The 25,864-nt window shown below is 37.6% G+C and overlaps 1 protein-coding gene across 1 annotated transcript in view; it reads left to right on the top strand.

The window, feature by feature from the left end:
- Positions 1–14,540, top strand: part of TXNRD2 (thioredoxin reductase 2) — a 30,628-nt gene extending 16,088 nt beyond the window's left edge. Inside the window, exons 12-17 of the mRNA XM_021544525.2 lie at positions 699–835; positions 6,128–6,223; positions 6,438–6,530; positions 7,329–7,400; positions 9,166–9,263; positions 11,517–14,540. Of these exons, the coding sequence (XP_021400200.1) occupies positions 699–835; positions 6,128–6,223; positions 6,438–6,530; positions 7,329–7,400; positions 9,166–9,263; positions 11,517–11,640 (620 nt within the window). The 3' untranslated portion in view covers positions 11,641–14,540. The remainder of the gene's footprint in view (positions 1–698; positions 836–6,127; positions 6,224–6,437; positions 6,531–7,328; positions 7,401–9,165; positions 9,264–11,516) is intronic.
- Positions 14,541–25,864: the final 11,324 nt, after the last annotated feature.

Raw genomic sequence — 25,864 nt, 5'->3', positions numbered from 1 at the left:
GGAATAGGAAGCTGAAATAAAATCTGGGCTTGGTTGGATTAACCTCATTTGTTTTTAAATGCATTTAAAATGTTTCTAAACTGTACAGAAATAGCTCAAATACAGTTTGAGATAACTAAATCAGCATTTTGGACTTGTGAGCAAAGTTGATAAAATTTATCATCTAAGATGAGGGTATTAAAAGTGTTTTAAGTGTATTCAGATTACAAAAAATTAGGACTTCAGGAATGTTTAATGTTGAACAGCATTATTAATAATTTTTATTCAAAAAGCATATACAACACTGTTGGCATTGAATGCCATTCAGTTAATGTTTATTGGAAATTTTCAGTGTAGAAGTTGCTTAGTTTTTATATGTTTATTTGTGCTACATTAGGAAACTGAATTTAGAATGTTCAATAAATATGAAATCATATGTTTTTTTCACTTTTTCCAGTGGGTGTTGTCTTCCATATTTAAAAAGGATAACCCTCTGACGTCCAAGTAAAGGCAATAGTGATTGAGCTCCTTTCCCACAGAATGTCATATCCATGCTTTTCACCCCTGCAGCTATCTCAGTATAAGTTTTCTCACATTTCTGCTTGGACTATCAAATAGAGCAAAGTTTTTGGAGACACACAGTGGAGGATGCCAGCTTTTTAGATTAACGCTGATGAAGTTTTCCAATATATTTTACTTTAATTTTTTTTTTCCTTAAGGCCGAGCCCCTGACACCAAAACCCTCAATTTGGAGACAGTTGGAGTGAAAACTAACTCTGAAACTGGAAAGATTATTGTTGATGCCAATGAAGCTACTTCTGTTCCTCACATTTATGCAGTCGGAGACATAACAGAGGTACTGAGTCTACATAAACTATTTTACAATAACAGGAAGCCAACTTTGTTCCTGACTAATAACTAGTCCCCAGATGTAGTCATGCACTAGTGTATATCTTAGTGTTTTGCACTTTTTCACTTGGCAGGGCTGGAGTGTTTATACCAGCCACCTGGGTCAGTAATTTCCTTCACAGGGATCTTGTGAAGTATCTCAGCATGAGAGATTATTGCTGATGTTTATCAGGGAATGCATCATTGGTCAGAGCCTAATAATGATGTCTTTATCATTCCTATTATCTAATAATGTTTGTATCACTTTTGACATATGACTTCATACTGCCTGTGAATGCTGAGTGAAAGCAATTCTTACCTTCTGTAGCTGAGTACATTTAATGGGAATGACCATGACAAGTTCTGTGACTGCATTTGGGGTATTTTGGGTGTTAATTGAGACTAATTACAAAACAGCTTATCAGCTCCCTAATGCAAAATGCTTCTGATGAAAGTACTTTCCTCTAGAATAAGAAAAAGTAATTGCTGAAAATACTAAATGCATATGATTTTTCTTTATGATTTGTGAATGATTATGCTAAATAAACATAAGGGGTGTGGCTTTTTTGTTTGGGTTTTTTTGGTTTTTTTTAAGAAGGGGACATTATTACTTAAGCAAAATAATTTACATGTTAGGTAAAACCAGATTCTGTGGTCTTATTCTAGTGCTATTGATAATCTATAGTCATATATGACAAGAATGTCTTGTCATGATAAATATGCACTTAAATACTTTCAATCTGCAAATTTTCATTTTACGTAAGAGCTCAGATTATCTGCTGTAAATTGGGCATCCTCCAATATGTTGATTTCATAAAAAATGTTTGTGTGGATTCTGAACTGTAGAGTTACAGGAGGATGTTGTTATCATCTGCCTGCTGTGCCTGGAAAATTTGGGCAATATGTAGAATACAGAACAATGCTGGACATTGCAAGATCCAGAGTTCTCTCAAGTGTTACTGGAATCGAGGCCTTTCTATCAAGATTGTTTTTCGTGTAGTTCAGGCATCTGCCTTACAAGTCTGGTAAAGCTAAATAGTGTGGCAATATCCGAATAGTATATATAGTATCATTTTAGAGAAATTTAGAAGTTTTCTCATTGTGCTGTGTTTAAAATATTTTAAAGATCTCTCAAATGTATAAACTGTACAGGTGCTTTTAGTTTCTGAAGAAATGTAATGGATTAAATGATATCTTGGGAATAGACTTGGAAATTTCTGACTGGACTCTAGAGCTGCTAGAGACACTTAAATCTCATAAATCTGCTGACCACTCCTGACCTCTTCCCTCTGTGTAGACATGTGTTTCTTCCTGTCTGTCTCCATCTTCATGTGGACTTGCCATTTCCTTTTAAATTGTGTTAAAATTCTTTCCTTCTCGAATATTTCTCCCTTTTTCTTTTTCCTTACTCTAAACAACTTCTCTGTCCAGTTGTCCTGTCCAGTCACTCAGAGCTTTGAGATTTTCTAGAGTTCCTCTCTTCTCATTTCACATACAGGTTCCCTCTGTACTTGTCACTTCTTGCTCTCAGATACTTCCTAAAATCCACTTTCTGCTCACAACAGCCTCCTACACCTGCTTATCCCTGATATATATGTCTTAGCTTCCTCCTGCCTTCCAAAATTTTCTTTTTAATTTCATCCAAAAAGGAGTTGTTAGAGGCAATGCTGGCAGGGCTTAGAATCTGTTGCTTATTTTGCTGCCAATCTGCAGTGTTATTTTGGGCAAATAATTTCCTTTTCGGTGCTTTTTGTCTTCTGCCCTTTGAGGATTTAGTTAAATGAGAAATATAAAGTTGGAGGCAGGATGCTCTCCTCTTTCCTTTACTGGATCTAAAAAATCATGTCTTCATTTATTTGTCATTTTCATTTTGTTGTTAAAACTTGGATTTCCTTTTCCTGCTTTTGTCCATATTATTGCAGATTTTTGAGCCTGAGTGGTTCAATAGACACTTCTAAATGTAAGTGTTAAAAACAGCAGCACAGTTCTATGCTTTGTCCAGTGTATAACTGGGGGAAAAAATGAAAAAGTTATTTTGGCACTCTGTAGAATATTCCCTTAAGCTTTTATCTGCATATTGATTCAATGCAGGGAATTAGAGATCATCATATAGTATTCACACATTTTAAGTGTTTGGAGCTAAAAATAAATACTGCCACTATCTTATCTGACTCCACCACATGACCGGTGTAATTCCACTTGCTAAACAATTAAATTTATTTTATTTGAATACTTGAATTAGTTTAGTGGGTTTTTTTTGTTTTTTGTTTTATTTTTTAAGCAGAATAAATCTGGATAATAAATTTCATTGGCATGGGAACCAGCACTGAAATAAATTTCTGCGTTAGTGCACATCTCAAATTAACACATTAGAATCAAGTGCATCCTGCTGAGAGCCACAAAGCTGCAAAACTTGGTTGTGATACTTTCTGGGTGTGACCTACCAAAAGAGCGCAGGAAGGGAAATCTTGTTTCCTGTGAGTGAACATCAATGATCCCTAAGAATCATTATAAAAATTATTTTTTTCCTCCAGTGCTCCTGCTCAGGATTTCTCTTTGCTCTGCTCTGTCCCTGTTAGAGTTTCCTTGCTACCATAAACTGCTTTTGCTCAAATTTTGCAAGAAGTTCCTAAGCCCTCCTCCTTCCTTTACCACTCCACACTGAATAAATACTGAGTTGCTACCAAATAGCAAGAACTGCTTTTTTTAATGTTAATTTAGTGCCCTGGCTGGAAGGGGAGTGAGCAAGGGGGCAGCTGAGTTTCCTGATTGCTCAGAATGATTGTTTTCACTTGGGAGCCCTACCCAGCTGGTACAAATGGGAATCTGTGTGTGCATGGGTGTCTTGTTGCACCCCTTACAGAATGGAATCCTAATGTTACCCAAGATTTCATTTGGAAAAACAAGGGGAAGAAAAATCTTCCAGATGTGAGTCAGTTTGTGTACCCTCAAAAAACATTATTCACATTTTGGCAAAATATTATTTTCAACTGGCAGGTGAAATTGCATTTCAGCATTTTCTTCTTCTGTAATCAGGAAAATCCAGATGGAATTTTAGTGTGATTTTATTTTTTTTTTTTTTTGTGCTGACACAAACTCTCTGTGTTAAAATCCTTCCTCCAGTAGTGTTCTTGTTGAAAAGCATGGCACACACTATAAAGACATTTTCTCAGAAGGAGGTTTATGGTCAGGCCACTCTGCATCTGTCATATTTCAAAGGGTGTTACAACAAAGATGTGTAGAGAAAGTGGAATGTACAGTATGTTGCTTTGAATAGAAATGAGACCGAAAAGAGTTGTTAGAACAAATACACATTACTTCAAAGCTTTTTAAACTCTCTTAGGACCATCTTAGTTAAATGTATAATCCATTGGAGAATTCTTATGAACAATTCATATCCATAATTATCAGCAGAGTAGTTCTACACATGACTGCAAAGTGAATGTTCATTTCAAATATTTACCAAGGAAGGTCTTTAAGTCATTGTTTATGAGGAATTGGGCTTTATCTGCATGGATGTTTTAGTAATTAGTTGGGTTTTATGGAATGCATGGCAGTGCTTTCACAATTTTATCTCTCGTTCCAATCTTCTATTCATTTCTGGAATGCCAAAACAACATATATTTCCTGCTACAGAAATGATTGGCAGACATGTTTCAGGCAAATGTGTGTAAGAAAAAACAAATTTCATCTGGTAAATTACATTTACAGACTTGAAAGTCAAAATGCTGGATTTGAAAAATTGTTATTTGAGGGATGTTAGAAGGCAAAAGGGATAGACTTGCAGCTTTGTGATTTGGCATGAGCTATGGAGGAAAAATAGATTAGCCTTCATTAACAATTAGAATGGTGATTTCATTTATCATGTTAGATGTAATGTTTCAGATCGGTTTTTTAAAATTGAACTTTTAAGTGGTTATTACTACAGATAAAAGCCTAGATGCCTATTAATATGCATATAATAAATATGGTATGTGTACTGAGGAAAATGGTAGCTAATACCATGTACAGATTCTGTCTACCAATATACAAAAAAGATAAGCTGGCAAAGAGGAATGGATTCCAGTAAATGCTAAAAAACTTCAGGATCATGAAAAATGTTTAAAACTTTGAATGTGTGTGAGAGCTTATTGAATGACTGCCTCCAAGCAGGACTTTGCAGGAGTGTGATAAATATTGCATCTAAATGGGATGTGTGTGAATCAAAACTTCACACATTTTTTAAAGCACTCCATGTTGTGCCACAAAAGTGTTTCTTAGTTATGGCTTTCTTATGTTTCCACATCATTCCTTCTGAATTTGTGACCTCTTTTCTCATGTCAGACAAGCATTTTGATGATATGTCTTGGATGATCTCTTAACCAATGGGTTTTTTATTAGATCTATGAATTTTGTTTAGTCTTATTAACCTATATGGACTGTTCTTCCTTGGTCTTGAAAATATTCCCTTGCAAATACCTTAATTCAATTTTCAAAAACTTTCAAGTTCTTTAAAACAAGCTCTGCAGTTCTGATGCTCCAGTGGTGCTGTGCCAGCACTCAGTTAGGGTTCTGGCACATACACAGCCCTGTTTGGATATAAAAAGTAGCCAGGACTCATGGCTCGAACTGGAGCACACCCTGGTCATATCCTGCTGTCATTCCATTTTTCACTTGCAGGAAGTTTGCATTTGCCAATAGCAATCCCTTTCAAGCCCCTCTGTAGCAGCAGAGCCCAAGACCAGGACCAGCTCACCCTTTAGGTCACAGTGCTAGCAAAAGAGCTTTCCACTTTCCAGTCCAGGACCAACCAAGGAAGTCAGTAATAGTATCTACAAATAGCTATGTTTTGTGCCTGTGTTCTGTGAAAATGTGTCAGACAATTTTTTTTTTTTAAGGTCTGATATTATAGAAACATTGTTACTTTAAACTAGGCTCCTCTTGCTTTAAAAAGACACTTTGAAAAATTTCCTCATTGCTTACTCTAGAGAAAGGGTGAAGTAAACAGTCAGCATGTGAATATGTGCTGTTTTTCAAGAGGTGCCATGGTAAGATATAAAGATTTGACATATTTGTGACATTTTCCCCCCATTAAGACAGATAGTAAACTCAGACTTTAATGATTGTTTGGACAGAAATTATTATTGCTTTTTCTATTTGAAGCCCTGGCTACAAAGCTGGAATTCCAAAGACTTGGCTTTCCTCTGGCCATTGTCCCAGGAGAAATCTTTGGATGCCACTTCTCCTTAAGTTCAAACAAAGCTTTGTGCTCTCTTCTTAGGGCCGTCCTGAATTAACACCCACAGCAATAGCTGCAGGAAAACTGCTGGCTCAGCGTCTTTTCGGCCAGTCTTCAGAACTGATGGACTATGACAATGTGAGTTATGTTTTTTTGAAGTAAGAAAAATTTTTGGCTTTTTTTCTTTTAAAGCATTTTTAAGGAATTGCATTTTGTCACCTGGAATCCAGCTTTGACAGCAGCCAAAGTGGAGGTGTGTGCCCGAGCTGCACCTCTCAGTGATGTCCAAGTGTCTGCCAGGCAGCTGCTGCACGTGGCTCAGCAGTAACAGCTTCTGCTTCCTCCCAAGCAGGTGCCTACCACAGTCTTCACTCCCTTGGAATATGGTTGTGTTGGCCTGTCAGAAGAAGCAGCTGTGCAACGTCATGGATCAGACAATATTGAGGTATGAAAACATTTTTAATTTTCTATTTTGCTTTTTCTAAACATTTTAATTTTCTAGTTGGTGTCAGAGTTGCCCTGAATTTTTACTGCTGTATCAGGTAAAATTTTTGGTCCCCAAAATACTGTGTTTACAGTTAGGGAGTTGGTGTTTCCAGAAGTGTTCAGCATTTCAGTGGTATTGCAGCAGGTCACAATGGGAAATTGTTGCCTGTTGGGCTTAAAATCACTGATAGGGTATGACAGCTTTAAAGTAGCTGCCATTTTAGCAAGTTACATTGTGCAGCATCATTAAATAATGGCTATGTTACTTTCTACAAGTTACCCTTGCAAAGATATGTTGTGTTACTCTTGCTCACTTACCCAGGGAAAATCATTAATGAAAAAATAATAATTTGCTATTCAGAATACAAATATTACAGTTTGGATTTTGTTGTGGGATGCATTATTATAGATATGAAAATATTCTTGGATTTCATATTTTTCAGTAAACAAGGCATTGAAACTTTGGGAGAAGCTTAAAAATGCTAGGTTTTTTTCCCTTTAATTTGGTGCATTAGTCTGGCATTATTTGTGAGGTTTTTTTCAGTTTTGTTTTTAATCTAATGATTCTCTGAGAAAGTTATTTTAAATAAAAATATTGGAAGCACATTAAGAGCTTAAATAAACCTAACAGGTTATAAATGAATCAATATTTGTTCAAAGGTATAAATATTTAGTAATAGTAGTTATTGTAATAAGAAATACCAGGTTTGACATAATGGTACTCTCTGACACAAAATGTTATTGTTTTTCTTACCAGGTATACCATGCATATTATAAACCTTTAGAGTTCACAGTGGCTGAAAGAGATGCAACTCAATGCTATATGAAAGTGAGTTTTGTGAGCTTTTAACTTGCTTTTAACTTAAAATGGGATATGGTACAGCCAAGTTTAAAGAGTACTGTTTGAAAAAAAAAATCTCAAGGTGGATATTTTCTTGCTGACAGACATCTTGAAATTGCTTTACAGATATTAGCATTTTTCAGAACTTGCATTTTGCTGATAAATACCATCTTTGATCTGCTTTTAAGGTCCTAAAAAGTATTTCATATTCTAAAGAGATCAATCTCTTTTTCTCACAGGAAAGTTCTTAACTGGTTACCTGAAATGTTTATATTGACGCCTCTTGCCAAAAGTATGATACCTTAAAAAATTAAGTATTAAGTGTAAGGCTTACAAAACTACAGTAATTATTCAGTCGCTACTCATGAAAAAAAAGAAACTCCTGGTTTAGACCAAAGTGCCAGACCTGAAAAGGGCCTTCTGCAGCAATCTAGTTGCTCAATGTTGGAAAGGTTTTTGATGTTCTTGCCTACAGCAGAGAATCTTAGAAAATAAGAAGTGTAGTGTTGGTAGAATATATCATAGTTTTCTTTTTCTTCCTTTTCTCCTCACCATCATGGAACAGTCTTTTTTGCATAAATGTGTCCATCAATTATATTATATAATATTACATTGTTATGTAAGGAATGTCCATTGTCAATAAATGTAGTCAGTTTTTCTGATTGTATTTTGTCACCTCTGAGTTATGTAAATGCTTGCCTTAGGTGTCCCAAGTACCAAAGTAACAAAGATGATGATATTCAATTTTATGTATTCCCTTTTAATTATGTAAATTAGAGTAAATATTTAAGGATGAAGTAGTAACACCATAATAGTTATTGGATGATATTTAATATAGTCCTTACTAAACTCTCAAAACATATAAACAAACATATAACTTGAGTCTTTCAAACTCTATTACAAAAATTTTTCCTTTAAAATGCATTAATGTTTAAAGTCCCACATCAGGATTGCTGCTGTTCCTGTCATTCATGATGAAAAAATCTGAGCTTTTACTGAATAGCAAAACTTAGTAGATTAGTGATATTTAATGCCTGATGGGAGGATGCAGGGAGAAACTGACTTTCTTTTCATCATTCTAAAGATGGTGTCCTTACAGGAACTAAACCATTTACATTAAGTTCTCTAATAAAAGTTAAGTGTGCAATGACTCAGGCTCTCTTAGATACTTATTAACCTTTATCTTTGGCACTTCTGAGTTTTGACTCCTTTTTAGGTTATGTGCCCCTTGTGGTAAATGTAACTCACCAAACATGCTGTAAGTGTTTACTGACAGAGTCACAAAGACACAAAATATCCTGGAACTGGTAGTGGTCATCTGTGAAAGTACAGCTGATAATGGTAGTGATCTTCTGTGAAAGTACAGCTGATGAAAACAACTGCACAGCTTGGAGAAGTGCTGAGGTGGCCACTCAGTGGAAAAGAGTACTGGTCTGGTCACCAGACTACAGAAAGTACTTTGAGGATTTCATACAAATGGCAAACAACAATTCCAGAAATTATTGTTGTCAGTGGCTCCCTCAAGTCTGAAAGAAATATACTAATAAAGCTTCAATTCAGGAAAGTGCTTAAGGACATTAAGAGTAAGACCTATTGAAGTCAGTAAGACTTAAGCAAGTGCATAAGTTTTTGGCATACTGGAAATAAACAGCTGAACTAGGATCTTAGGGCACTCCAGTTTCATTTAATTCAACTTCATGCCTTATCTTTAAGTGTTCTAAGAAAAGATCTTTTTGTGATGTATTGTTTTCAGATGGTGTGCTTACGAGAGAGGGAGCAACGAATACTTGGCCTCCATTTCATTGGACCAAATGCAGGCGAAGTTATTCAAGGATTTGCTCTTGGAATCAAGTAAGTACAAAAGAATGTCTCTAGCTTCTAAAGCCTGCTTCTTAAGTTATTGTTAGATTATAAAAGATAGCTGCCTAGTTTTGGCAACACTATAAAGAATGCATGCTTTTTGTTACTTTTATGGAGTACTGCACATATTTTCACAAAAAATAATGCAGTTCTTCATTAAGATGTACTGGATTTAGTTATTGTAATACTGGATATAGTTAGGGAACAACTGAGGAAAATATATCATTGATTTGATATAGTTAAAGCAAAAGATAATTAATCATTAACTTAACTAATGTTAGTTTCTTCAGTGTAGCTTCTTTCGCATTCTGTGCACAGGATAGGAAATCACCATATAGTTTTGCAATTTACTTCTTTAAAAATATATTTGTGCTTTTCAGGAAAATCTTTCTTTACACCTGCCAAGCATTTCCTTTCCTAATCTCATCTTTAAATTTGCACAGCCATGGCTTCTTCAATGTTCAGCAAGGTTTGCTTGAATTTTTATATTGCTGGGGTACTAGCTAAATATGGTATAGTAAAAAAGAAATTTCTATAGGATGATGGGAGAGGGAAGATAGTTTTGTTTGAAGCGATCTGATAATTACAATAAAAACATCCTTTGTGATCTGATCTTGTTTAAGATTTTGCTCAAATATTAATATAGAAGTCCTTCATTTGAAGGAGTAAGCAGTGATTCTCAGTCTTCTCTGGTTATGGAAAATTCATGCTATGCTTTTCGTGTGCTACAATTATTTCTTATTTGTTTTTTCCTTTCCCCTTCTTATTGCTGATTCACATCTTCAGAAATGCTGGTTCCTCTAGTTACATTACAAAATTATAATTTTTAACTCCCTCTTCAAAGAAAGTAGTCTGGAACATCATAAATCATTGCCAGTTGTGGTGTCAGTTCATTTCCCTAAATTTCAACACCGTTTTACTGCAGTTTTAGTCCTGCAGTTGTGAGTGACTATTATAAATGAAAAGCAGAAAGTATTAAGAAGGTAGGAATGGAAGTATCATGTGAGGAGTATCTTGGAAATCACTGATTGCAGTGTACACTTAGTACACATTTTCAACATGTGTTTGTAGCCCATTAATTGCCAGTGGTATGGATTCTAGAACTACATTTTTTAGGATGTCATTGTTTTGAAGTTTTATCCAAAATAACCATTGAAAAGGAAGGACATGAAACTGGAGTGCTTTTCTGCCTTGCTTGAGGGAAATAAAAACTTTAACCACAGTAAGAGGTTTTCAGCAGGTCAGATTCCTGAATTGGTTTCTATTGCATTTCACAAATCCAGAGCTTTCAATGTGGAACCCCCATTGTAAAAGTTGCTCTTCTCCTTTGTCAAATATTAGGTCTTGCTTCAGCCTCTCTGACAGATGATTTTTCGTCTTTCCTCCCCACCCAGCACTCTAGTAACATCTGTAGTCAGCAAAGACCTTTTGCTTGTCGGTGCTTTTTTAGATGTAAATGGAGACACCAGAAGGCATCTATAGCTTCCTTTCCTGTGTTTTGTAGAGGGATATAACATTATTCCATACAGAACTTGAAATAATCCTTAAATTTAGGGCCATTTCAGCTATTCTTACAACATAGCCTGGCAGGAATAGCAGTTCAAAAGAAAGCCATCGAATCTTAAGAATGTTACTGGACAAGTAAGGGAATTAGGTAAGTGGGATTGTAGCACAAGGGGGTTTTGGTGGGTTTTGTCTGCTTGTTATGTTTTTTTTAAATAAAATGGGGGTTTTTTCCCCCCTCACTTATAACATTAATATGTTCAGTGTAAGCACCAGAGGCTTTAAGTTCATGGGAGAATATCCTGGTATTATTTCCTTTAGCAGATTTTTTCCAACAGTTCTAATCAAGATTTTCTTCCTCTGTGTGTATGTGTGCATTTTTTTCCATCTGGAGTTAGTGAAACACACATGTATATACAAGAAAAGCTGAAGATTGCAGTTTTGTCATATGTTTTTGCCACAGGCTCAGTTGTGACTTAGGGTAAATTGCTTAATTCTCTGTGTCTCAACTCTTATGACAATTCTTTCCTACCTCAGTGTTGGGAAGCTGGGCGTCTACGTGTTGTGTAAGTGCCTGAGAAATAATAGATAGCATTGTTTGAAGAACAAATGCAACTCCTCTACCTGATCAAATGGACAAGAGCAGAATTATTTTGATGGTTTAGTACCTTTTAGCTGCTTCTGGTGAATAGTGTTTGACTTTGTGGGTAATTTTTTGTTGTTGTTGTTAATTTTTGGTAGGTGTGGTGCTACATATCCTCAGATGATGAAGACAGTTGGCATTCACCCCACCTGTGCTGAAGAAGTTACCAAGTTGCACATTACAAAGCGTTCTGGCCTGGATGCAACAGTCACAGGCTGCTGAGGTTAAATACCGTCCCTGGAAAGAAGGAAAAAAAGCACAAAACATATTTGTAAAGAAAAGGGGCACTGAAAGTTGAAACAGCTTTAATGGTTCAGGTTACAGAAATCTTTTTTTTTTTTTCTTTTTAGCGAGGTTTTTCTCACAGCTGAAAAATTCTCCTTGCACCATCACAGTTCTAAAACCAATGTAGTCCTGCTGCAAGAAATCTCTCTTTCTGAGTGTCTAAAGCTCTTCTGTTGCTGGTGGGAGCTAGGGAATAATCACAGAATTTCATATGTAAATATAACTAATGCCTGTGACATCTGAGGCCATCTACAAATTAAGCAGTTGTCATTTGGGTTTCCCTGTTGGCCAGCAGAGGAGTCTCAGATGCTGGGAATCAGCCAGGACATCCCTTAGAAGTCTGGTGGGATGCTTTGTCCTGCATGTTTGAATGGCTCATTACTGATCCTAATATTGAACACTGAGACTCTGCATTCACTAGTGGAAACAAGTTCCTGGAGTGCATAACAAAGGGTAAGCAGTCATCTTTGGGTTTTTTTCTTTAAAATGTAATATGTAATGGAATTTAATAGAAAATCACCTGAAGCTGTACTGCTGCTGGAAGAATCTCAATGGATTAATCAGTAGCAGCCTGGTCACATTGTTATGGAGAGGACTGAGAATGAATGATCTCAGAGGTGCTAAAGAAAGAGTTGAATTTTATGGTGGCGTCTCTGCCTACTCCTCAAATTTCTAATTCAGCTCAGTCCAAACTAAATTGACACATCTCACAAATTACTGCTTGAACAGTATATATTAAGCTGACAAGTAGAGTAAAACCCTCTAATAATCCACCTTATGCAGCATTTTCTGTTTTATAGAATGCAGAAATATGGCTGACACTGAAATATTTTCTTGGTTTGTTTTTAAGACTTTCTTGCTGATGAGCTGGAGACTATATCTGAACTTACTTATGTCTGGCTTTAATAAAACACGTTATTGAAGGGAACTACATTAAGCAGTGATCCAGAAGAGAAATGGTCCAGCCCTGAGCAGAGATATAAAATAATCATCTGCAACTTTTTTTTCTGTTTTTGTGTACTGGCCCGAGTAAGAAAGCATTACCCTGTTGCAAATTGCTGTTGATTTTCGTGCTCTCCAGAAGGGGGAGGTGCTGGCTCATCTGTGGCAGAAGAGGAACAAATCTGAGAGTGAAGCTTCTTGTGCAGAACCCTGTTAAGGAGGTAGCTTGACAAAAGCAAACACAAACCAGTCTGCACTGAGTTTCAGTCCCAGTTTCTTGCACCCTTTACAGCAGAGTAGTGCACATTGGAAGAGACCAGCTTCAGGTGAAATAAAATATATCCTTTTTATAGTTAATTTATATCAGAGTTTTATGTGTGGAATTTGATATTTTCATTCCAAGCTTGTTGCAGTTTTGAAGAATAGTCTGACGATTATGTATATATCTGCTATTTTAATTTGATTGTTATTTCACTGCTGCAACAATACAGACAAATGGTTAGGTTATGACAAAAAGGATCAAAACTTCCTTGTAAAATAGGATTTAACAGCATTTATCACACTCTCATTGATATGAGAATGTTAAATTTTCATTATTTTTTTTAATTAAACAACAAGAAAAGAAGTCCTAAGTGTTTTCTCTACAAATTTTCCTGATTTTTTTTTTTTTTGGTCCATGTTTCTGGTCCATAAACTAGGAAGAAGTGATACAGCTGGACTCCAAGTGGCATTCCCTATCAGATCTGCTCTATCTGCTATTTTTCATCTGTGAAGTCATCCATAAGTTTGTAATTGACAAGAAATATTTGGATTGGAAGTGTTGTTGAAACAATGCCTGAATTTTGCAGCTGCCTTTAGAAGAAATTATTAAAACTTTATACCTATATAAATAGGTGCATACCTGCACATTCAGAAGTTTGTTTCCTTTAATAAAGGGCCTTATGAGTATGATGCAGCCAAAAACCTTGCTTGATTTTCCTCAGCTGTTTACAAAAAAGGAATTCAGAGTAAATTAGGGTTTCTTAAAATGTTTTACTTAAAATTTCAAAATATGGAGATACAGCCTAATAGAGATTTTGCTGTGAGAAACACCTCACCTTTGACAAAACCCTAATGTTTATGCATACAAGTTTTTCTTTCCAGTGATAATCTATTATAGTTCCTTTTGTTTCCCAAAAGTGAAAGCACTGGTGTTTAACTATGTAAAATCTGCTTCTCTTCTCTGCCCTACCAATGCATCCAGCAGAGTTGTCTGTCCCTACAGACAAATCCATGGAAAGATGAGTTCATTTTATTCATCATAAAGTTCAAATTAATTGTTTGGGACAGCAAATAGAGAGAGCTCAAGGAAGTGTGTCCTCAGTGCATGTAGAGTATGAAACTAAGGCATGTCATCATTTTCAGAAGAAACAGAACTGTCTTGGTTTTAGAATTGCTGAGTGGCTTGCATGAAATTGTTCTTGTCTCTTCAACAGCAGCCTGGTTCTGTTCCTCATTTAGAGGAAAATGCTGTTGCCCCCTGAAGTAAAACAAAACATACAATCCTACCTACATAATAATGTCAGAATCAACAGCAGGAGAGAATAATGAGAAATATAGTGATTGTGCTTTTTTTCCTGAAGGATTCACCAGGGATGGTACTTAAGAATTGTTTTTAAAAGCCTGACCAATGTAAATTGAAACAATTTATGTACATTGCAACTTACTGATTGCATGTGAAAATGTACAAAAAAAAATGTAGTCAGGCTTCTTAGGATGCCAGCTGATGAGGATTTGTTTGTCAAACCACACCATGGTGCAAACAAGTCTGAGCTTTGCTGGGTCCCTCATATGTGTGATCACAATATTTATTGTGTTATTAATTAATTAATAAATAAATATTTTTTTCTAGTAAATGTGTGATTGCACTTGCTCAATTTTCTGCATATTATTTCTGCTTACAATAGATATTTTTTTTGATCTTAATGCTGTCTATCTTGGTTGAAGTATGTATTTAGGAAATGAAGAAATAGACTCAGACCTTTTATTAAGGAAATGTTGATACTTCTGTATCTGTGTATAAACTGAGTAGCCATTGAGATTTTTCCAGGCTGGATGGCTTCATATTTTAAATTTAAATCAAGAGAAACTGTAGATTTAGTAAGTATGGTTTCAAATATTGTCTATTTACTCCTGCTAATGAGGTCTAACAGGTATTTTCCTTGTCCCTGCATGCTGACATGCTTCTTGAAGTCTTGTCAAGAGTAAACTCCCTGAGTACAGTCAGAGCATTTTACAGGGCTACATTATTCTACATGAGCGGTTCACTTTGGGGTTTAAACTAGAACACAGAATGGAGAAAATGCAGTGCTACAAAGCTAATTAGTAGTTGTGGATACTGCTAGGTAAAAATCTTAGAAAATTAATAGAGAAATGACTAGCAAAATGTATTTAGAACTCTGAAAAACTCTGTCAGAAAAGGGAGTACATTGTTCAATTAATCTCAATTTTCTTTTATATCTTTAAGTCCTCTGATTTTGATGAGAAGTTCCCATTAAGTCAGGTAATACTGAGCTGAAACAGGCTAGTTAGTATTGCTTCAGTGTATGCCCTGGCTTTAATGCTGAGAATTAATATAGACTTTTCTCCATGTAAAGGCATTTCTATTTCTGCACTTTTAATCTATTTGAATTTCCTGAAATATTTCATTGCAGGTTTTAACTAAGTAGGATAACTAGTAACAGTCCTAAAAAATGTAATAAGGTAAGCAGAATTCTTGATTTTTTTTTTTTTGCTTATTTTCATATACCATTTGATCCTAAAGCAAAAAGAGTAACAGATGAGCATACAGACAAAATAAATTTGGAATAGAATTTAGTGCATTATTTATATTATACCTGATGATAGCTTATTCTCAAGGTGTTGTGTACAATTCAGTTTTGCCTTTTCCCATTTCTGCATGTACTGTATTTTGTTACATCTACTGAAAATTTTTTCTACAGTTTAGATTATTCCAGGCCAGGAGCTGGAAAAGATACTTCAGTACAACAGCTGCACATTTTTTTGCTAGCACACTGATTCTGATAAAAGCATAAAAACCATGGACGCCATCGTGTTTCTAACCAAAGCAGTTGAATATTTTGACGACTTTTGAGTTTGAAGACTTCTCTTCAGAGGCTCATGTCTGTCCAACAAAGTAGGCAATTCTGTGCCCATATAAATTGCCATTTGTCTAAATGCCAGTGACATCAGTGTACTCAAAGCTAAGGTTGGCCATTAATTTCTGTGGGATGCAAGTATTTGTCTTAAGTGCTTTGTTAAAGGGGAATCAATATAAGCATATGCCAAAATGTCTTTCATTATTAAGGTCGGGGAAAAGGCTGCAATTATGATTCAAAACATAAAAGGTACAATAGACATCTATGATTAGGCAATGAAATATGCCTTTAATAAGCATAGTGCAGACAGTTTGTTTTGCAATACGTAAACTTGTATAAAATTCATTGACTTTTTCATTCTTTCAGATCTGTGTGCTCTCTTTTAAGAGAAGTTTTTTACTTTAATGCACAAAGTTTTCCTGATGTTCTTCCAGCAGAAAGGCTGGGTTTGTATGCATTTATTCTAGTGCCAAACTTGGATTTTACTGGGAAAAGAGGAAACAACAGAGCAGACCTATTTTCTTTCATTTTTTTTTTTTTTCCTTTTCCCAGGGCAGCATGCAACAGATATGCAGTAATTACTCTAACTGATTTTTTTATAAAATGGAATATTTCTGTCCACTACATGTCAAAAAGCTAATTATGTTTCCGTTGTGGTACTCAAAGTCAATATTGTCAGCTCTTCTTAGTTCTAATCCTCTACATTGAATTTTGATGGGCCAGGTGAAATATCCCCTTCAGCACCTTACTGCAATTCTTGTCAATCATCTTGCCATGAAAAACATGCATATTACAAAGGCTTTGGCAACACTGCATCTGATTTCAGTCTTTAATCTTATATGCACCTTAAGAAAACATCATTCCAACTACTGACATTCTGTTTGGGACATAAATGGGATCCTATTTGCTGTGGGAAACAAAAGAAAATTATCTAATCTTTAATGGATATAATGGAACTCTGGCCATCGAAATGTAAAGTCTTAGTAAACCACAGATCTAGGAAGAAAACAATTATGATGGTGAACTGATGAATAAATTAAGCAGAATATCTCAGGTGAATAAATAAGAAAGTGCACATATATCTATTAATAATGTAATTGTAAAATACCTTGCTTCAGGCACTGTTGGACTGAAGAGAGTGTCTTTTTTTGGAACCTCTAGACTTTCTGTACAAGGAATGCTGCTTACTCTAGTCCATTTCCTAGCACGGTACTGTGTGTGCCACTTTTTTTGTTGTTTCTTATAGACAAGATCTAGCACATCTAAAATCTTCTGGTCCTACAATGGAAAATTAACATCATTCCCTAAGAAGCTGGAATATAAACTAATAAGGCAGGTTTCCAGAATCTGATTGCATCAGTCATAAAGATATAGTATGAAGAGAAAAGTGGATATTCCCTGGGGGAGAGTGTGAAATGAAGACCAGTCTTGTTTGAACAAGGTGCTGTGCATTGTTAGCTGGGTAGAGATATTGGGAGTTGCAGCCTGTCAGAACCAGCATCTCCAAGGAGGGGGTGGGGGAAATTTTTCCAGGTAGAAGTCTCAGCAGTTTGTAATAGAGTATGTCCAATATATTAATACATTTATTTTAAGGAAAGCCTTTATACTCCATGAAAGATGAACTATACCCCTACTGCACCTCCGGCTCTGTTTTTTTCCAGATCATACAGACACCAAAAAGACTGTTGGGTTATTTTCTGTCCTCCTTTTGTTTACTTTAAAGCAATATGGGAGTTGGGCTTGTTATTCCTTGTTTAACCATAAAGCCAAAGACCAAGATCCCTCTATTTAAATCTTTCACAAGGAGACTTTTTCTCAAGGCTCTGCAAGGAATTACCTATGTGGTAACATAACTCAAACAAATCTAGGCTATAGATACCTTTTCAGCCCTTGTCTTTTAGAATACTATGTAACTCCAGTAAAATATCAAGGGAAAGAAAATAGTGAAAAAAGACAGGCTTTAGGCTTTAAACAAAAATTGAGAAAATAAGTAAATGTTCCTTTCTTTGTTGGTTCCCTGTGAGGAAAGGCCCAAATGCATTTTTTCCATGGTGTACTCACAACAAAACAGTTAAAATTGAAAGCTTGTTTTACTTTTCTCTTTTTCTAATGTGTGAATGAACGGTAATGCAGTCAACCAATATTCTGTTCACACTGTGTCAGAGCAACAGGTTAGAAAGCAGCTTTTAGCTTTATGCAGGAGGTTGAGCTCAGCAATCTTTCTTTAAATACCTTTGTTCAATGGGGACAAAGGATTGAGCTTTGGAATTTTCATTTAATCTTGATAATCTTCCTTTTTTTCTCTCTCTCAAAGGGTCAAAAGGAAATGCAATAATTTTCAACTTCATGCAAAGGCAAGTTGTACAAACACAGCTGAAAACATCAGGAAATGCAAGCATTTTCCTTTGAGAAATGGAGTCAAGTAATGTTCTGCTGGCAGTAGACTCCTGGATCATTGGGAAGATGTTGTTAGGCACAGCAGTTCAGGTAGCAGTGTGCTCACACTGATAGCACTGTTCAGTTTGGCTGTCCTAGGTGAATGATTCCTGTAATGTAGAAAGCAGAAATTATTAACCATATGACAGGAAGTAATTTAAAGAACATGGGCTGCTTTGGAGACTTAAGAAATGGCTCTTAGGTCATCAAAGGATATTTTTTTAAATTAATTTAATTTACACCAGACTGAGATCTAATTAAATCATGGCAGCAACTTTTGATTTTTGCCTCTTTACTTTTCATTGAGTTTATTTCTTAGACATATTTCAAACACAGGAGAATAAGGAGAGTTCTCTTGATACTTCAGACGTTGCTTGCATTTCTGTCCTTGTTCATTCTATGTATATCCAGAGTTTCTAAGAGTTTCAGGTCAGGACTTGGGTTCTCTTTCTTAATTAAGGATTTAATTGTTATTCTTGAATTTTTCTTGTTCCACCATTTTGCAAGAGGATCATTCTATTTTACTTAGCTACTTGTAGCCCTATTTAAGTGTTAATAAGCGAAGTCCCTTTTGATGGGTTAAGAGTCCAATGTATTCCTGAGAGAGCATTTTGGGATTTTCTGCTTGCATCTTCCTTTAACTCCCTTGTACTTTCCAAATTTGGAAAGACCATAGCACCAGAGGAGGCAATTCTAAAGAAGTCCTGTCTATAGCTGTGGTATTGTCCTCCTTGAAGAATGTGAGACCAATCATTTGTGAGTGCTTACAGCTGGACCTTCTGAAGGGCATCATCTTTCCTTAATGACAAAATGCATCAGATTCACAAGCTGTGTCAGCAATGCCTCAGGGTACCCAGGACAGGGGCAAACTGGAACATCTGATGAAATTTGCTTGTGAAATGCAAGGCTGTCTTTTTTGTCAGTGAGTTTTACTGAGAGAGAACTCTGAGGTGTTGCAGTTTTTGTATCGAGTAGCAAACGCTCAAAATGTAAAAAGCTACCCTGGAGTGATGAGATTGTTCATGTGTGGGCTTAAACATCCTTGTGAGGCCACCTCATTGTCTTATGTCTAATTCGGGAAGTCCTAATATTTCCCAAGTTCACAAGTTGGGTGAACATTTGCTTTAAGCCATTGTGTTGATCCCTAGGAATAGCAGAGAGGGGTGGCCCCTTGGATCTACATTATTGATTGAAGCACTCTCCCTCACTGTACTTCAGTGAAGTGTAGCCAAGAACAACAAGATAAGAATTAATGTAAGTGACAAGGGAGTTCCTCAGACCCTGCCAGTGCACATTAGCCTGGCTGAAGAGAAAAAGAAGCTGATACTTGAGTCTTGTGGGTTGTGAAGGGTCTGGTCAGTCCTTGAAGGGGAAGCACATGAATGGCCCAGTTGTCATCGCATTTTATTTTTCCTCCAACTTTGACTAATGGTGCATTTCCTCTGGCCTCCCACGGGCCGTCCGTGGCTGACTTGCTTTGTCACTCTTCACGTCGAGTCGCTGCCTTTACTGTCCACGCTGTTCCCATGGTGGGAACCCAGTGTCCTCTAAAGAAACGCACAGGCACAAGCCATCTGTCATTCTCCCACTCCTCTTTCAAGCCACCACTTCCCATACTGTGTGGCCTTGCAGGCTGAAAGCAATCTGCCTCCCCCTGCATGCCTGGAATACATGCCAGCTCTCACCCCACTTGATAAGGGACCTCCCTACACTCTGCCTGTAAAAATACTAATGGGCATCTCCCAGTTGATAACCAGCTCTGCCTTTTTATTGTGCTCATGGGGTGATAAGTTGTCTGGATCAACAAGGAACTGTCCCCTTTTCAGGCAAAGTTATTAGGGGTCAAATTAGGTGTGAGTTGTGAAATTAATCATTGTGACCACAAATAATTTGTAGTGTGCTATGGACAAAGGAGGAAAAAAGAGAGACTAGAAGAGGAAATTATTGTAGGGCACAAAGAACCAAAGTAATTGGGAAGGAGGAATGGCTGTCAGTGCTGTACAGGATGTTGAGCTAGGCACGTAGGCTCTGCCAGATTTGGTCTCATGCACCTGTGGAGTGTGAAATAATAGCAAAAGATGTTCAATGTCATTTGAGAGTCTGAATTAATCCACACACAAGATGTCTCAGAGAGAGGAAGATACCTGACTTTGCACCAGAAACATTCCTTTTATGCATATGTAAGTTGATTATATTCTTTGCACATCTCCAGATAATCTGAATCACGTGAATCTAACCTCTGCTGGAAATGAATAATGCAACATCTACTGAAAAGCCTCAATTTTGTTATCTGAGGTGTGAAGCCTGAATTTTGTGCCGAAAATACAAATCCAAAGGTGTGCTGAATTTGCTTGGAAAGGCTGCAAAGCTATTCTCATTTCCTGTAACTCTTGCAAGGCTGGCCCTTTTCCATAGCTAAGCCCCAATTCTTAGCCAGCCAGAATGAAGTGGCAGGAGAAATTCACTCTCTCTTTCATTTTCTAGTGAATCTAGGAAAGCAAGAACCAAGAATTTGAACCATTAATTCCTAAGTCTGTGACTTGATTTGCTGCAGTACAAACTGTGTTTTAAGGGTTTTGTCTTCTCTTACCAAAGCTAATTGTTAATTGCATCTTCTTTTATGCAGCCACTGCCACAAGGAATCAGCCTTCTGTGCTGATGACAGATCTGCCCCTCTGCTATCAGACACTGCTTTTGCCATCTCAGTTTCCTAAGAATTGCCTCTGCCTGGGAGCCAGTGGAACAGTTGTGCTGGGGGCAAAGCAGTTGCCTGAGGAGGATGATGATGGATGACAGAGTGATTCCCTTCCACATGGCTAGGGCACTGAGGTTGTGTTAATTTTTTATCCCCTCCCCAATATTCCCCTTTTCCTGCTCTGAATTCTTAAAACAAACCTTGGCTATGAACAACACTCAGGTGCTATAGTTACTTGAAAGAACATATTTTATGGCACAGGTTGCAATGCATCCCTTGGTGAAAATTGTAGGAAGAGATAATTGCTACAGGTGGCAGAGGCTGCTGGATGGCTATCAGAGGATACACAAGGAATAAATTTGAATGCCTCTGCCAAATTTTTAGTGTTTACATCAGCAACAATGCTTCTTTTTCTCTTATTACTGTCATGTATGTGATTTTGCTCCAGTTCTCATACTGGCCTCCCTCCTGTGCTTAGGGAAGAAGCAGGTCTGGCATTCCTACTGCACTGAGGTTCTCTTGGGCCTTAGGGAATAGGTTTGCAATGATGTAGCTACACTGGCACAAAACTCTGGCCATGTACCAGCACAAAACAAAGTTTGTCTGGAAGCAACTTGCTCTGAAAAATATCTGCAAGCAGTACAGATGCCTTCATGGAGATGGGTTCTCATGACTGGATCTCAGCCATGTTGAGAATCAGCCTTGTGTTGATGTACTTCCCTGAAATATTCTTTAATAGTTGAACAGCCTTGAGCAGAGATCATATTTCCAGTTTGGGATTCCCTTTATACAGCTTCCATTAATACAGGGATTCTCTGCAATCAGAGACCAGCACCGCAGAACAGCTGGATCCATTTTGGCTTGACAAGGGGCATGGGCATTTTTTTATATATATTTATGGCTTTTGTGAACATTCAAAATGCTTTTTATAAATATTAAAAATAATCAAGGGTTCTGGAAAGAATTCATCCTGCATTACCATCATCTGCAGGAGTTCTTCCATCTTCCTCTAGAATATGTATTACTAGCTGACACTCTGAACTAACTGGTCCAGTCTGGGAATTCCTAGCTACAGCTTGAGGAAAAGGGAGGCTGTGAAGGGAATTGGTATCTCTTGATCATCAGAGAGAGCAAATACAATACAGGCGGCAGTCTGGCTGCCCCTGGAGCAAGTCAGAAGCAAGAAACTTGCAAGCAGGCACCTCAGAGAGCTCCCCAGGGTTTTGCTTTGCCTGCTGCACCCGCTGTGGTTACTTGGTAGGTTACTTGCCCTGTTTGTCTTGAGGTAGCTGGAGTTGAGGCATCTGTTTTCCATTTAGAGCTTGGAGGATGCCCAGGTCTGTCTTGGCATGCTGTCTGCACTGGGCATCAGCAGTACAGATGTGGAAACCACAAACCCGATTAATATGAGCCTAGAGTAAAAACTCAAATAAGCTTATAAATAAAACCAGACTTGCAGATTATTTGTTTCCATATTAGTCTATAATAGACCCTACTCAATATGTTTGTTTTATTTGGTTTGGTGACCGACATAGGTATTTATATTGCCAATAAAAATTTAAATCAGAATACAACAGATGAAGTAAGCTTAAATTATTTCTGCAGAAGATGATTGCAACTGTCTGAAGCATGTAATTCCTTACATGAAATGTTAGCCTGCTTTGAACAGAGATGTGGCAGACTTCTCAGTATTTAATTTACCATTCCATCATAGCTCCGTATCCTACATTTATATATTAAAATAGACTCCTAAATGGACTCTAATCCCCAATGAATAATCCAGAGGTGTTGGATGGCTTGGTGGGTCTAATTCCTGACATAAGCACCATCTGTGTGATCTTGGGTGACTCACTAAATGATCCCCATGTCCTAGCTTAAAGTGGTGACTGTCTTTTTATCAGGCTCCTGCTGAGCTCTGAGTTTGATGACCTCAGGTGCTCCTTCCCAGTGCAACTTCAGCTGCTCCAGTGCAAGGTAATGAAACCATCTGAGAAGATTCTTCAGCAGTGCTGACAGACATTTTACTCAGTGGAGCAGATCTTTTCCTGGGAACTGATGGCTCTTAATCCAAGGATGAGATTACCTTGATTCAGCTCCATTTAAACACAGCTGTACCAAAAAAATTCTATGGTTCAGCAGTATTTTATTCTGCCTGCATTGTGACACTCAGGATAGGACATCTGCAAAAGCCTGACAAATCTCTGAGGTGAGGCCTTGTCCACACCTGTGCTGAGCAGTATCTCCAGATGACCAATGAGGCTGCCTGGCTTTCAGACCATGCCATGGTGACATAACAGGAATTGTGCCTCACTCCCCTGAACCTCCTAAATAGACAATGGAGGGAAATAAGCACTTCCACGAGCTGTTTTGGATCTCACATGGGCTATCAAGGGAGCAAAAAGTTTGCAGTGGGATGAACCTGAGCCTTGGCTAAGTGCTTGCAACTGTCAAGTGACTTCTTTGTGCTCATGGAGCTCTAAGGCAAATGAATAAACAAACAATGCTCGTTTCCCACCTCTGCCTTGCAAAAACATAAGAAAAAAACTTTTATACCCTTTGTTAGGATGTCAGTGCCAGAGTAAAGACACCAGCCGCTATTTTCTTTCAAATGTCTAGATTTCATTTCCAATTGTTTCTCTGGAATCCATTTTTCCCCTCCTCTTCAGCTGGTTGAGCAATGGCCTGTTCTTATAAAACAAGTTTTCAGTTTTGTAACAGTCCTGACTTCTCATTGTTTGAAAGGCAAGAGGGTCACTCAAAGTAAACTCTCGTGTGCTAGATAGTGTTTTTTCACATGGAAATGTTGGAGGGCCACGCTGTGCTGTCAGCCCAGAAGGGCCAGAAGATGCCTTCAGACTCCCCAGGTGCCTCTGTGTTTGTTTTCTAATGTTATTGCACACACAATATCATTAATATTATGTCCAAAGCTTGTCTTTATAAACAGAGTCAACACATCTAACTTATTAGTCAGCCACTGGGAAAAAGGAAAGGATTAAGTCAACATTGTGAGGAATTAACCTTTTCATTGCCCAGGGAAGAAATCAAAGATGATACAATCTCTTGAAATGGCAAAAGACTTGATTATTTTCTCTCACAAATTAGTGTAAGTATTTCCTCTCACTTTGGCACTCAAATCTAAGAAGTGTCCTGCAGGACTCGGAAAAGACTGGTGAATTTACATGATTTTCTTTCCCATAGCATATGCCATCGAAGGGCAGGAAATTTCCCTCCTACCCACCTTCCTTTTCAATCTCCATTTCCCTGCAGGCTGCCTCAGGTACTGGGCTAGGCTTGGCATGTAGACACAATTAGAAATAGAGGCAAGACTGCACGGAGCAAAGTGTCCAAGTGCTGAGTGAGTGCCCAATGGGCCGTAGCAAAATGCACAACCAAGTCAAAGAAAAATGGAAAATATTCCATAAAATTCATCTTTGCATCCCTTTTTCCTCTCTTGATATATGGCCCCTTTTTCACAGCTGCCCGGGCCCCGGCCTGAGTGTAAATATGTCAGTGCAGCAATGAGACGGAACGCGGGCGCAGGAACGCCGGCGGCTGCTCCCAGATAAAACACTGAGCTGGAGCCCAGGAGTTTATTGTAAATAAAGATCAAGGCAAAGCAGCAACATTTCTGTTCGGCTCCAGCCTGCTAAGGTTGCTAGTCCATCTCGTTTCACAACTACCATATGTCCACATGGATTTCCCCTTCCAGAAAGGGACATGTTCCTCTTCTCACAGCTCTGTAGCCTTTGCAAGCTCCCCTGATACTTTCTTTGTGTTGCTTTACAGTGACCTGGAAGCACTGATGGCAGATGGGACAAGGGGTGGGCATGGAAGTGAACTTCCAACTGTTCTGCTCCACACCGGTGTACCTGAACAGTCCCTTTGTGGGCCTGGGAAACATTAATGCTTAGTATGGCTCTCCTCAGCAGAGGGCACTGGCTCCTGTAAATGGGAATTGATGCTGGGAAGCATGAGAGTGATCACTTTTGCAGATGGACTGATTTTTTTCCTTCTGGATACTGGTGGTGTAGAAGAGAAATCTGCAGCTCTGTCTGCTGCATGCTGATTGACTGAGAGACAACCATGGCATGTCTTAGCAGATAAACTTGTCCTTTACATTAATTTTTATTTTAATTAAATAGGTATCTACAAAAACCAGTTATCTGGAAATCAGGTTGGCTAAAGCACCAGCCATCTGGCACCCTTCTGAAAAGTAGCACCAGCCAGCTAACACAATGGAGGGAGATGCAAACACCTACAAACTAGAGCCTGAACAGCCAGGCCGGGGTGGAAACTGGTCTAATTGTTCAGGCTTGTTGCTGTAGCCCACAGAGAAAATACAGCAGTGATCTGAGGAAAGCTGCCTGAATCAGGGAGTTTAGCCTTCTTTGTAGCCATTGATCTAAAGTCTTCACAATGTCAATATAAAGTTATAATTTGTTCAGTGGGTTCTTCTTGTTCTCAGCAATATCCACCAACAATGCACTGTCAATCCACTCCACTCTCCCTCTTTCATCACAGCCCTTTTCTGTGTGCTGAGATTTGAATTTTCCTCACTCATGGTTCTGATGAGCTGTAAGCCAGAGGCACTAACAAAAAAAAATAGGAATGTATCTTTTTCAAATTATTTTTTAAGATTAGATGGATCTCATGCATGTATGTTGTAACATAACTCTTTTAATAATAGAAGTTTAAATGCTAATAAAGAACATATATTTTAAAAACTTGCTAGATCTTCATCTGGCACTACTCTAATATGTTGAATATTTGGCACAATTTCCTTGTAAAATCAAGAATAAGAATTCACTCTTCACACTGACAGCTATTGACCTATGTTCTTGAGCTGACCTAGGATGCTTCATATTAGATGACATCTCCAAAAGCAAGAAAATTGAATACTACCACAATATATGCTTTAGTTCTGCTGAAGAAAACTACAAGGCCATGCTGT

The sequence above is a fragment of the Lonchura striata genome, chromosome 18, assembly GCF_046129695.1.
Source record: "Lonchura striata isolate bLonStr1 chromosome 18, bLonStr1.mat, whole genome shotgun sequence".
In the NCBI taxonomy this organism is placed as follows: Eukaryota; Metazoa; Chordata; class Aves; order Passeriformes; family Estrildidae; genus Lonchura; species Lonchura striata.
This window is presented reverse-complemented; position numbering and strand designations above follow the sequence as displayed.